The sequence below is a fragment of the Triturus cristatus genome, chromosome 6 (genome assembly GCF_964204655.1).
Source record: "Triturus cristatus chromosome 6, aTriCri1.1, whole genome shotgun sequence".
Classification (NCBI taxonomy): domain Eukaryota; kingdom Metazoa; phylum Chordata; class Amphibia; order Caudata; family Salamandridae; genus Triturus; species Triturus cristatus.
Window position 1 is genome coordinate 1,481,631,454 of NC_140589.1, and position 14,428 is coordinate 1,481,645,881.

At 45.9% G+C, this 14,428-nt stretch overlaps 1 protein-coding gene across 1 annotated transcript in view; it reads left to right on the forward strand.

Moving 5' to 3' along the window:
* The window catches only part of CIMIP6 (ciliary microtubule inner protein 6), a 139,056-nt gene extending 125,025 nt beyond the window's left edge, over nt 1-14,031 (forward strand). The window contains exon 5 of the mRNA XM_085609357.1: nt 12,972-14,031. Within this exon, the coding sequence (XP_085465483.1) occupies nt 12,972-13,562 (591 nt within the window). The 3' untranslated portion in view covers nt 13,563-14,031. The remainder of the gene's footprint in view (nt 1-12,971) is intronic.
* The last annotated feature ends 397 nt before the right edge of the window (nt 14,032-14,428 follow it).

Sequence of the window (14,428 nt, forward strand, 5' to 3'; positions counted from 1 at the left end):
GCGGATGTGCTCCTTTTTAAAAAGCAGAAAGCCATCACTTGTGGTTGTTAGTCAACGGCTAAAATTAGCAGACCCGTTGGCCCATGCTGTATGCTATAATGGGAATTACATAATAACAGACCAATTGATGAAGAGGGCTGGCTGAAAACTCCTATTAGTAAGTGTATTATACATATCATTTTAGTAAAATTAAAAGGTCTTGGCTAATGAAGATCTTAAAAGAGTCCTTAATCAAAATATTATGGTAACTTCAACTCGCGCCACCACCATGCACCATTTTCTCCTCAATAATTTTACAGCAAAAGTTGCAGTGACATTATTCATTATTTCCCAGGTGATGTCATCAGTGATGTAATATATGGGGCAATTAGCAGTGCATGGCAAGAGCGCGAGTTTACAATACTAACTATGGAACATCTTATTGATTTTCTGTACATACACATTTTTATGAAGCACAGTAGTGTCCAACAACATATGAGTCATTCCCATTTCAGTTAAGTAACAATCTATAATTATACATCAGCAGACTAGTACATATTAATCAGATATAAAAGCAGCACAACGGATATCATAGGACCGATTGTCACCTTATCTGCAGAACAGTGCTAAAGTTTCCTCACATTGTCAGTTCTATATCATGTGCTACTCTCCAGTTCCCCCATATTTTTTTCAAATTTCTTTAGACAACATCTTCCTTCATACACATATCTTTCAGCCAACATACAACAATCCATGTTTTCTTTCTATTTCTGTGTAGTTGGGGTATCTTTTCCTCCCCATTGTCTATCAATGTTCCCCTAGCCACCGTGAATCCCCGGTCACAGAAAGCTTCTTGACATTTGGGTGTTATATCATCACTCCATGTGCCCAGTAGCATGTTTTGAAGTCCGATTTGAAGTTCACATTTCGCACATGTATTTAATTACCTCTTTCCAGAATTCTGTAAGTTTGGAGCATTGCTAAATAATGTGATGAAAGTTAAATGGGTGCCCACAGTCCCTCAAGCATTTTGCAACACTTGCTCTGAGGACCATTTCCACCTGTATTCTCATAAAATTGTCTGTAGATTTCCCAGTGTGGTAGGGGTAATAATAATTAGTAGCCTGTATATTTGGGATATTACCTTCCTATACAGCTTGTTGGTTAGTACTTTATTCTCAATAGAGGAGCTAGTTTCCCTATCTTCCATTTCATTCAGCTACCATGCTTATGCATGTTTGAGTTGCATATATTTGTACTTCGCGTATTTTAGAGTTCATTTTCAATCTGCAGTTCCTTGAAAGTTTTCAATCCATCTTGTGTCCAAACATCTCCTATCTTTGTGATGCCTATCAATTCCCTTTTCCCAAAAAACCCTATATCTCTCACGTCCTTTTTTTCTATTTCTTTATTCGTTTTACAAAACAGAATATAAACTATGACATTCCCGGGCCACAACCCAGTGTCGATAACATACTACCTGGAGTTACAAAGTCTCAGACTACACACATCGACAAGTTGGTGCGTTCAATCATGTCATATTCAAGAACACTATTACAGTATCCTAAGATACCATGTAAAATACAAGTGGGTTGGGGGGGGGGGCTTCGGTATAGGGATAGAAATACATGTAGCTCACCTGTTTTAGATTACCCGCTTATCCGCTAGCAAGGATTGGAATTGTGTGACTGGTTATGTGGGGGGGGGGGGAATAATCGACCATTTGGCACTAGGCATACAGAGTGTGCTAGAGGGGTCCTGCTCTAAACTATGCCCTACGCCCGTTATGGACTTTGGAGCCCACAAGGGGGCATAATACAGCACCATCTCGTTCTGTGGTGGTACCCACCGGGCATAATATCAGTAATTCACATATATGGTGGTGTTCAGAGGAGTTTTCAGGGTAACCTCAGGCCGTTTTTTGCCTCCAACTATCTAATGTATGCATCCCAAATCAGTACCCCAGTTCCTTCTCCATCCCGTGCCCGGGCCACAGGGAGAACATCCTGTTCAGCCCGTGCCCATTTCAGCAAGGTGTGCAGCCAGCATTTCATATTGGGAGATGTGTGGGACTTCCAGGCCATTGCTTATTGTCAAAAGCTAGGTTGATGAATCTCTGTAGATACTTTTTCCCCTTAGCCTTGGGACTGAGCCCCAGCAAACATGATTCAGGTGATAGCCAGGTGGATATGTGTGTCCCATTGAGTAGACGTTGGATGTTCAGTTGTTCAGCGCAGGGAGCTGTCCCCAACCAGCGTAGCAGCCACTGTATTTGAGCCGCCGTGTAATATAACTTCTAATTAGGAGAAACCAGGCCCTCCTCGAAAAGCGGATGCTGTGTTTTATAAGTGCAACCCGTGCCTATATCTGGTGGCAGTGCTGCAAAAAGTACAATAGTCATTGCACTATCAACAACTTGGATATTGCTACATCGCTCAGAGGGGACAGCAGAAGCGATGTCCAAAATGGGAGGGACCTGCGGCTCGAACCCAGCTCCTTATATATATTTCCCTCTATTAGATCCCTATCTGCATGATAGATTTGTATGCCCACGTACTTGAACATGTCATAACGCCACTCAAGCCTGGATTGTGGCAGGGCTCCTCTATTATGTTTCAGGAGCGGATATATAGGGGGAACAGACAGGACTTAGTCCAGTTCACCCTAAGGCCCGGCATGGTCCCGAATTTGTCCAGGGTCTCCATCAGGACAAGCAGTGTAATGCCAGCTTCACACAAGTAGGCATCATCTGCTTATAGGGAGACTATGTGTACTCTCTGCCAGCCACCACTTCCCACTGAGGTGCCTGCAAGGGCAACCTAGAGGCCTGTGGCTCTATAGCTTGAGCAAATATCAATGGGGACAGCGGGCATCCCTGCCTGATACCCCTTTGTATGTCAAAAAGATCGGAAATCAACTGTTCAAGCTTATCTCCTGCCATTGGGTTCTTATGTAGTAAAAAAAGAAATCTTGGGCCTAAGCCCATCTTCTTCAGTGTTGCCAGTAAATTATTCCTGCTAAAGGTCTCAAACGATTTTTCTATATCGAGTGATACCGCCACTTGTTTGCCCGTGTCATTTGCGTCAGCTCTGAACATTCTGAGTAGCTGGCAGACACTGAGTAAGGTGTTACAGTCTAGTATGAACCTTTTTTTGAGGGTATGTACTAGTGTGCCATCTTTTGGCTAAACCTACCCCAATATCTTATAATTGAGGTTTAAGAGTGGCCTGTGGGGGCAAACATCCAATGGGTTGCGGCCTGGTTAGGGAACACCACTATCAACTCCTCCCGGAGTGTGTTTGGTAGCTGTCCTTTCTCCTTCATCTCATTGTAGAGTTCCAGAAACTTCAAGGAAAGTGAGGCACTAAAGGTAGCATAATATTCTATGCAGAGGCCATCCGTGCCTGGGGTCTTATTTCGGGCTATTTGAGTGATGACCGTACGGATCGCCTCAATTTGGAGAGATCCGTCTCCTTCTGCTCTTTGAATCGGGTTTAGACGGGGGAGCCCATGTAAGTATTCCCGTGATCTATCGATGTCGGGACAGTCTACCCCCACATATAGGGACCGATAGTAATCCACAAAGGCACTGTTAATGTCCATATCTTCTTTCGCATATGCCGATGTAGTAGTACCATACACCTGTCCTCTCCATTTCGCTTGGGCTTTTTGTAGTTCAGCCTGGGTTAAGTGTGTCTCTTGTAAAAAAGCTATCTATGTGTAGTAGCATTTAGGTAAGTGTGGACACTTTATTTCCTAGTGGAAGTGGCCACATGTCAATAGGTTATATTGCGGGTGTGCCCATTATATGTGTGCACTAATATCAGTATGTCATGTCCCACATTCTATCCTCCCGGTAGCCCTAGAGTACAGCCTCACCCGAGTGTCTCCCTTATGATCATATCATGGTGTTGATGTATTTGGGCGACTCGGTATGGGCGTCTCCAACTGTGCAGCAACAGTGTAATCAACATTTTCCAACCCCTCCCCCGCCCCCGCTCCTGTATGGGTATCCCAGCCATACCAATACAACATGTAAACATGAACTATATAAAGTTGAAAAGTATGATACGTGTTCTTTACAGTGAAACAGGGTGGGCAGAGTGTCCTTTAAGCCCTGAGTAATGGGCTTGGTACTCAGCCCGAATATGACTCTTTACATCGCGAGCCATTACTCAGCGTGCCATTACAACACGGTCGTTACAACGACCGCGTTGTAACCACGCAATTCCCTTACTACGCAAGTTGTTATATCGACTTGCAGTAGATGGCACGCTGACATTAGAAATGTATAATTTACTATTCCAACTCCAACCTACGTAACAGTAGGGAAGGTGTTGGAATAGTAAACTATACTATTTCAAATGTTAGCACGCCATCTACCGCAAGTCGATGTAACGACTTGCGTAGTAATGGCATTGCGTGGTTACAACGCGGTCGTTGTAACGACCGCGTTGTAACGGCATCGCGATGTGATGCCCGCATTGTTAGGGTTGTTTCCCACTCAGCCCTCACGCCACCCCCCCTCAGTCCCACAGTGCACCCCCAAGCCCCATGTGAGCAACCCACACCTCGTCAACTCACAATCAAGGTGATGTTCAGCCTATCATATCAAGCCATCCACTAGTCTAGGTGTCAGCTCTGAGCCTCGATGGTCCTCCCCAGCTGAGGCAGCAGTATTATTGGTGTATGAGCCGGTCTGAGGCATGATTTGGTTATAGCGTAGCAAATGTATTTTTGCTGTAGTGCAGCACCTCCGCCACCATTTGTGTTTGTTCCCTGGCCGCTTGTTTATTTGTGGGGCGATTATCCATCCTTCTTAGCCTCCTGCATTTCAGGGTCAGCCTTTCCCCACTGTACGGCTCAGTCGTCGATGACACTGCCATATCCTTGCTGTGTAACCATGTCCACGCTTCTTTGGGATTCAGGAAAAAGTTTGTTGAATTGCCTTCTATCACCAAAGGTTTAGCAGGATGCGGAAGTGCATACTTCAAGTCTATCTCATGCAGTTGTTGCTTGACTCCTGCATATAAATTGTGAAGGTGCTGCACCTTCGCAGTGAAATCTGGCTAATAGGTGATAGTATGACCCTCTAATTGCATGGAGCCTTTCGTCCGAAACACTTGTAGGATCACGTTCCTGTTCCTGTAAGTAAGCAGTCATCCAATATCTGGTCTCGGCTGGGTCCTTGGAGGCAGAGGCTTCCCTGGTAAGCGCTGTACTCTTTCTACTGAGAAAAATGTAGGCACCTTACCGGCCAGCATTGTTGACATTAGCCACTGTTCAAGGAAGAGTTCCATGCTGGGGCTCTCTGATCGCTCTGGGAAGTCCAGGAAGCGGACATTATCACCCCTCGAACAACCTCCTGCATCCTCCGCCTTCCGCTATAAAGACTTTATGTCGGTGCACATATTCTTTAGCTGGGTTTGGATATCTTGGAGCGTGGGGCGCATAGTGATAACTGCAGATTCAGCATTCTCCACACGGCCCACTAGCTTCCTGTGATCGGTGCAGGACAGGTTCTTGTCCAAGGAAACTGCATCTATTTGGGATTCCAGTGTAGTTTTAGTTTCCAGGATTACCTGCAGTATCCTGTCGAAATGGCCAAAGTATTTGTCAAGGGGGGCATCAAGATGGCTCAGGGAAGCCTACCCCCTCCCCCTGCCACGAGCTGGAGGAACGGGTTGGTCTTTTAAATCCCCATTGGAGGGAGTGGTTTTTTGTTGGGCTTAGGCTTCACCATCTTCCCTTCACTAGCATAAGTCATGTGAATCCACTCTGTCAGTCTCCCACGGGGCAGTGCACCTGAGCTGTGTCACTCCAACCCCACCTGGGCCCCCCACTGCGTGCTAGTGTAGCAGGCCTGCATAGATTGCCCACCAGCACCACGTGCCAAGTTCCAGAGTCACCATAGGGGGGGGGGGGAGCAGAACCCTCCACTCGCTGTGTGGAATTAAGGTCTGCCGGAGGCTTCTCTGGGCCTCATCATTACTGGTTGTTTTGCCTCACTTCCTCAGGATTCAGGCTGCACTCAGCAGGTCCATCCCAGGCTGCTTGATAGGAGGAACAATGTCACACCACTCGACACTGCGGGCCAGGACGGAGTGGACGGGCCCAATTGCAGTGCGGGCAGCCTTAGCCTTTCCTTTCAGGCCCACTCTGCAGGGACAGCGGCAGTTCACAGGCTGCCAAGTGTCCGCTCCTAGCCACCCAGATCAGGCCATCTCACTTCCTTGGCACAGCGCTGGGCCCAAGCCACGTGGGTGCCTCCACCGGCTGAGTCACTCCAGAACCACTGGAGTCACTAGGGCAGAGCTCCTCGGCACCGCTACAGCTGCGCTCCACTACTGTCAAACGGTAGCCTCCATCAGGGAGCCCCGTGGGCGGGATCTACACCGCAGCTGCAGACCATCTGGCTCCCCAGCTTGGCCGCGCCGCCGCTGCGACCAGCAAGTGCGTGCAGCACCTTCTGCAGGTGTCTACAGAGGGGGTCCTACGCACCTGGACAGACTTCGCTGGGTGTAGTAACCCACGACAGGGAAGGAGAGTACAGCCAGGCCTAGAAAGAAGCTCAAGCAAACACGTCTGCATTGGCAACCATCTTTGCCATGCCCCTATGTCTCTCATGTCCTTGAATGTATAACTTTCTCAGAGGGGTATTTCCATTGTCAACTTTTCTATCCACCCAGTCTTTGTTGTGTTAGTGTGCCGTACTTTAATAACTGCCTACCTAGGTGCAGGTAACTGGAGGTATTTTTGCACCATATAATTTGACCATGTATCCTTATGGGCTCATCCCTTCTCTGTCCTTTCTCTAGGAGTTCCTGTGGGGATGTAAACGACCAGTCACTCACTACCATTAATTGGGAAGCACTTTAGTATTTTCTCATATTAGGCAAGGCTATCCCACCCTCGTACTCCCCCCTCTTTAACATCTACAACAATATTGTAGGTTTCCCACTGTCCTCTAGCAAGGTATGTCATTTTTGTTTTTCTCTCTGAACAGTGACTCAGGGGTCCAGACTGGATAAGGATCCAGAATAAAAGCGAACAGTTTAGGTAGCATGACCATTTTGAACATAGGCACTCTTCCTAACATTGAGAGGGGCAACTTTCTCCAGTGTCCCACTCCTGTTTACATTTTGCAATAATTGTCTGTAAGTTTAGATCTATTACTTGTAATGTGTATTCCAACATATTTAAATGTTGTGGGTTGTTTTCTAGCGGGCAATGCAGTATCTTAATGTAATGGCTGTATATCTTAAAAATACATAGGAATCATCGTTCATGATTCCAGGTCTAAGTATAAAAGCAAGATATCCGCATATAAAGATAGGAGGTCCTCCCAGTCCTTTGTCCAGCTGAGCGCTCTTATTAAGGAGTCCCCTCGTAGCCAGCAGGCCAGGGCTTCTATTGCCAGGGCAAAAAGGATGGATGAGAGAGGACAACCTTGCCTCGTTCCTCTCTTCAACTGAAATGGTCTAGAAAGCGTCCCATTGATCTTAACCCTGACCGTTGGTGCTTTATAGAGGAATGTTACCCTTTTTCTGAACGTTTCAGTAAATCCCATTCTTTGTAATATCTTGAAAAAGAAGGACCATTCAATAGAGTGAAAGGCATGTTCCTCATTTAGCGAGAGAACTACCGTAAGTTCTCTCACTCCATATGCCCGTGCTAATATGCTTTGCAGTTGTCTGCAATTGTGTCTTGTAGATCTTGTTGGCATAAAGCCCAACTGATCGAGGTGATCTAAGCTTTCTACCACCCTGTACAGTCTGTTTGCAAGGACATTTTCCAGGACCTTGTTTTCCCCATTCAGCAACGAGATAGGTCTATAAGACCAGGTACCTAACCCGGTTTGACAAGTTTGGGGATAGAGATCACTTTTCCCTTGTCTCTTTGTACATATGCTCTGGTGTTCCGTAAGTTTACTGGCCAATGTTTTATGAGCCTCTGAACTCTACGAGAATTGCCTGACTCGTTACTTTACTTCCTTCCACAAGTCTACAAACCCCAGTGCTAATATGGGTATTCCTATTCTCGAGTTTCCCTCATCTCTCCTTGTCGTGCACCGGGTCTATCTCATCCAGTGTTCATGACTAAGTTAAAGTTGCATTCTGCTACACGTATATCAGCTGGAATATGTACTGGGAGATGCCCTATCTTCTCCAGTGTGCACGTCTGCAAGGACAGTGGCAGGTACACTGATTCAAATCCTAGTCATTTACCTTTTTTAGCACCCAGTACTGCTGCGTAGCATCCCATGGGATCCTATATATCATGGAGTCTGTGCGATGAGGAATTGTTGATTTCTTCAGGAGTCTTGCCCCTCTTAAATCTGTGGTGAATCCAGCATGTGACTAGGGTATATTTATTCCTCCCTATACATTTGCATCTGTTCCCCACCAGGTGGATTTCTTGTAGCATCACCAGGTGCGGCTTATGTCTCTGGGAACATAATCCCTCTCTTTACTTTCCTTCCCAGTCTGTTCACTTTCCTTGACAGGATATCTAGTACCTGCTGTGCAATAAGTACACTTTTTAACATTGTTTCGTTTAAGACAGCACTAAAGCACCCTTCTTCTGTGTCTGCTTGTAAACCAAAATTGTGTCACGTAAATCAAAACCTTCTCACCAAAAAAAACTTGGACAATCATTTGAGCTTTAATGTGTTTAATATCAATTTCTCTAGAAACAACTCCATGCATACTCTTTCTATTTGTTCTAAGACCCCCGCCGTATGGATATTATTCCGCAGTGAAGGCAACTCTGCATCTTTCACCTTGTCAGCTGGTTGTTTTGTGAGGGTCTGCAGTCTAGTCATTGTCCCTTTCTGGGCCACCGCTTCCTCAAAGGACATTTATGACACTTGCTCCACTTTTCCGATTCTGTCAGATATTTTTCAGATTGCTGCTGGTAGTAGTGTGAGATCAGTGGTGTTTGTGTCTATGTTGTGTTTGTTACTTTGGTGATGTGTACGGCCGCCAATATATCTTTAAGCGTAGTGTCCTGGTTTTTGGCACTGCTGCCAACTCTTGTTGAGGGTTGTCCTGTTATTCTTGGGCAAGTGGTTTTGGCTGGAATGCAAATTTTCTCCGCCTCTTGTGCTGTTGACACTTTCCCCCTTTGTCTTTCACCATTTTCAAAGTTTGACTCACCTTTTTTGAATTGCTGTTTCCTTATTACGTCTTACAGATCTTACAGATCGTTGTACTGCTCTTGTCAGTAGTAAACTACCTTTTCTAATTATGTTTCACTCTTTTTTTTAGTGCGCCAGAATGTTTGAAGCTATGCTGGCTCATGCTAAATATGATTGGGTGGATAGCCGCCGATGCGTAGATGCCCTTGTCTGCCACGAACCAGCTCTGAATTAAGTTGAATTTATTGCATGGGGCCTAGGTGATTGTGAGTTCTCGTTTAGGCAGTCATCTTGGTTGCCTTCCAAGGAATGCCCTGCCAAATTGGGCTCTTGGTGTCAGTGTGGGGATTAAGAGCCCCCTATTTAGTTGACATGGGGCACAAAGGATGCCATACCCTTGTGGAACCTGTGCAGACATATCTGCGTCAACTAGGTTCCTCCAGAGAGACCATACATGGACGATCCTGTCTCTGGCTAGTTCTATTCTCTTCCAAGAGCATCCTTCAGTGTCTATAAGTACTTCAAATACTGCTTCTAGAAGAAGTCTCTTGTCAAACAAATGGAAACATTCTTAGGCTTACACATCATTTTGTAATCCTTTTCCAACCCAAAATGAACTGTAGCAACCATAGAAACTAGAATTAATCACTAAAATATTTTTCATTGTAGGGGGGAAAATGCATTGCTTTTATGCACATTCACAAGATTGCTGGGACTTATATTTACATTTTTGATTTAAAGTGTCTGTGTTGCAAAATATGTGCTAGAAGGTTGTTTTCAATTCACCAAGGAATGCAGCAGGATATGCACCTGCTGCAAGTCCCATTTCCCTCTACCAGCTATGCTTATGTATGGTTGGTGTAGGGAACTGCAGAGTGCTGAGAAGGGCTAGAAATGTCCACTGCTAGTTTAGCAGGGACAGTGAGCCTAACTGGGCGTGTAACATGCGTGATGGTGTACATAATGACAGTTCTTCCTCTAAACTAGGAGTAGAAATGCCATTCAGTACAACAACATGTATGAGCACTCGAAAGGCCTACATGCCAGGACCATCCCATGGTGGTTGTGGATGACCGAATGGGATCTTGTTGACATTCAATCACGAATGAGGAACTCTGGGCTTTTTGGACAGGTCCAGCATACGTGCCCAAACGTAGTAAAGATACAGAAAGTATGCTGTTACTAATTACAAGACAAGGGAAAACTAGGGGAACCGGTTTTTTGTGGTTATGAGATGTAGGAGAACGGGGTTTCATCCTCTTGGAATTTGGGGCCCTCACACACCCAGCTGGGTGTCATGCTTCATCATATTGCAGCGCCGACCTGACGAGGCCTATGATGAAGCATGACACCCAGCCGGGTGTATGAGGGCCCCAAATTCCAAGAGGAGGAATCCCCGTCCTCCTACATCTCATGACCACGCAAAACCGGTTCCCCTAGTTTTCCCTTGTCTCGTACTTAGGAACAGCACACTTTCTGTATCCTTATCCTGTTGACATTAACAGGCCCCTGTCCCTATATTCGAGTGGCTCCAAGCAGCTAATGCATATTAGACCTGCAAGTGTGTGCCCACTGCTCAAAAATGCAAGGAGGGCTGGCCCAAGAGCTGCGCTTGTGGCCTGACCCTCCTGCTGGCCACAAGCCTGTGACAGCCTGTTTTTTGTGCAGACCCATAATTGTTTATTTTCTGTAAGCTTCTAGAAACCTAATCATAAAATAGAGGCGTGGCAAAGCCGATGTTGTCAACATCAGATAAACTTTATTTAACAATTATCAACGTATAATCCCTAGATGCTTTGACACCACTGTTTACTGTCCTTTTTAGGTCTCGCCTAGGCAGCGCGCATGTGTTGCTCTAGGAGAGGGCCTTTAGGAATCGGTCTTCACTTTTCAAGCACTCGTGCTTGTGGCGGCATCCACCTTGCGGAAGCGAGCAGCGGCGCGGCCACTTTAAGTACAAACAGATGGCCCCTGCGCGCCGCTGCTCGCTCCCGCAAGGTGGATGCCGCCACAAGCACGAGTGCTTGAAAAGTGAAGACCGATTCCTGTGCAAAAGTGCAAGAGACAGCTCTGGTTTCCATCTCTGTACCTTCCATAGCGCAGTAGGAAGTGTCTGGGTTTAAATTTCTTTACTGTCTGTTCCCGAGGCTGCTGGAGGCGGGATGTGTTATTCTTACAGAAGCTGAGCCCTTATCTACAGATAAGCGTTTTATTACCAGTTGTCCTTTCCGAGGGAGGGGGCTGTCCAACACTAACCAGGCGCGCCGTGCCCAGATTGCTACATCTTCTAAGAGTGGGGTTTAAGTAGCTGAAAACGTTGAGTCTGACTCCAGACAGGAGACGGTTAGAGACAGCTACACGGGACTGGTGGCTTGTGTAGTTGTATTTATTTATTTACCACAGTGAGCACAAGTCCAGTGAAGCCGATCTTTAAGGAAAGGTTGGCAACTGCGACATCAGATAAAAAAGCGTCCATTTGCGGTTACATCAACGCATGCAGGCGGGTGTAGCTAAAACAGGGGCCTATTATGGTTCCTTTGCACTAGTAAGTACATGCGTTGGTGTTCTGTCCTGTGCTATTTTACCTGCCTGGGCTGGGGGCGTCTGTGTTTTTTTTGCACTGATGGCCACAAAACCTGTCAGCGCCCGTCCACCCACGCCTGCGTAGGGAGGTGCCTGTGACCCTCAGTCACCGGCTCAGGGGCTCGCGGCTCCTTGTCCAGTGAGGGCGGTGTGAATACAGGTGGAAACCCTGATACTCACAGAATTAACGCAGGATAATCTGAGGAGATTTTGTGTGTGTGTGTGGGGAGGTAGGCATATCCCGCGAAATTACACAATCAAACACTACCTTTTGCGTTCCCCTAGTGCAGTTGTCAGTTCTGGAGCAGTAATACACAGCGAGATGTGCTCTGTTTTCCATTCCTCAGTACAGCTGGGCCCCCGAATCTTACTCCTGCGTTGGCCTGGAGAGTAATAGTCAAATATGTTGTTATAACCAGGCTGTATTTTTTTTTTAAAGAAATTAAAAGGATTACTTTGCGTGTGTGTGCTTGTTGTCTAGAAACAGAGTTTCAGAACGAGTAAACGTCACACTAGTGCAGCACAATAGTATCAACAAGCATTGGCATAGCCAATAGGTCTCGCTTTTGGGACCTTATAAGTATTTAGTTATGCAGCACAATATCCTTGGTGCAACAACATCAACTGTTGCATGGCTAAACACTTATAAGGTCCCCAAGGCGAGACCTGTTGGCTATGCCAATGCTTGTTTACTTAGTCTAGGTGGCCTGGTTCGCTTGCACACCTGCACTTGCCTCTGCCTCCCTCCAGTTATTGTTCGAAGCATTAGTCTGCGTGGTCTGGGTCACATTTCCTTGGGTGTTTCTCACAAATACTTTTTTGTGTGAACCGACAAACATGGCGGATTTGTCATAAATTAGACAGCTTATAAAAGCGGCAGTTGAGTTTGCAGCTATGGTAACCAGGGGAGTTAGGAAATTAAATGTGATCCAAATAGCCTGCTGTAAGAAGAGAACCTTATGCAAGTTTACACACTTGAAGGAGGGGTTGGTGAATGGATCTAATTTTGGGGAATAAAACGTACTTTCTGGTTTACTCCTTGCTTTTCCCTTCCGAATCGCCCTGGGGTGCCTCAGTTGGCTGACAAACGAGTCATTGTTCCCCTTTGCTTTCGGCTATCAAGCAGTTGGCTAACAGCCAGGCAAAAAGGCACAGAAACAAGTGGATTCCATGCCAGCAGTTTAGCTAACAAATGAACTCAGAGCACAGCTGCATCTACCAATTGCTTATGTTCCCCTGTTTAACATCAATCCTGTTTCCCTTTTTGCAGCGCCATGGAGCCTTCGTGTGGAGAGAGATAAAACCGTCGAGTGGGCCGACCGGTCCCAGGGGAAGCAAAGTATTCCTGAGTGCGCTGGGGTCATGCTCACACCAAGAGCCAAACGGAGAGAAAGGAAACCGCGTGGAAAACAGCATGACCTCACCCACTGGCTGCCGGCAGCATTCCCAGCAGATGTTTGATTCCGACGCCCACTTATCGAGAACAGACCTCAGTGAAGCGGCCAGGGCCTATCCCAGAATTCCTGCGTCAGGACAGCGCGGTCCACGCATTTCTCAGACACCGGAAGCGGATGGAATGTGTCCCGCGGAGCCTGGAATGAAGGTGGACGTCTGTCAGCCTATCATAGGGTCCCCAGATAAAGCACTCTGTAGTCGCCGTGTTACTTCTGTAACCAGATTGCCGCAGCTGCCTCCAGCTACCTCACCCTGCATCGAGCCTTCTTTAGACGTCACAAAAAGCGACACTTGTTCTCCTCCTGACAGTAATGGCCAACAACATCGCCTGGCTCAACTGAGTTGTGAGAAAAGAACACCGCAATCGCTCGATGGTAAAGAGGTTGCACCGTGCTGTGATGTCTAAAATAAGAACTATGTACCTTTTCTATGAAAAAAAAAAAAAGTTTGTTCACATGATTCTTATGGTATTTCAACACATAGTATTTGTGTGTAGAACACTTTCTGTATGGTGGCTTGGCGTCTTCTCACTATTATTTGCACTATTACATATTTAAAACAATGCCACGTACAGTATTAGTGAAGGTCGCTGTTCATTTGAATGTTCAGAATATATAGGAGGATGCCTGCTTTATTTCAGCACCCCAGGAAGACAGCCACTGCATGAATGTATTTGATTGCTCACTTTGCCCTTTTAAGAAGAGTACTTGCCCGCTTTGAGCAAGATGATTTGGGTGTTAAAAAGCATGTTTGAATTATTTGCCTTTTGTTGTTTCTTCTGACGATTTTAATGCATTACATGACTCCTCGAAATAACGTAACGCATGTAGAGGGATATTTTCCTCCATGCAACAAGAAAGGGAATGGTATCAATAAACTACTAAATATTTTAAAACAATATCATTATGTGTTTTCATTTGTACAGCAGAGCTTTTGCAAGAGAAAAACATTTGAAGATCTATTATTATTTTGAAATGAGCCAAGGAGCTGGTTCACAAAAATATTTTTGAAAGTCGGAAATTGATTTACAGATTGGTTTTGATCCAGCGCAAAGCCGGAAAAAGAGAGAAAATTTAACAACTATCCTCCCTGCGTCGCAGACCCAACGTCACACTAGCTCATTCACACACGCATTCATTGGTGGGGCCCATAACACCAACACTCGCACGTCTCCACTCACAAGTCTGCACACAGGAGGGATGATAAAATCAAGCGCTGGACATGTGGGGGAGTACCTTATTACCTATAGGGAAGAAAAGTTATTTTACAGAA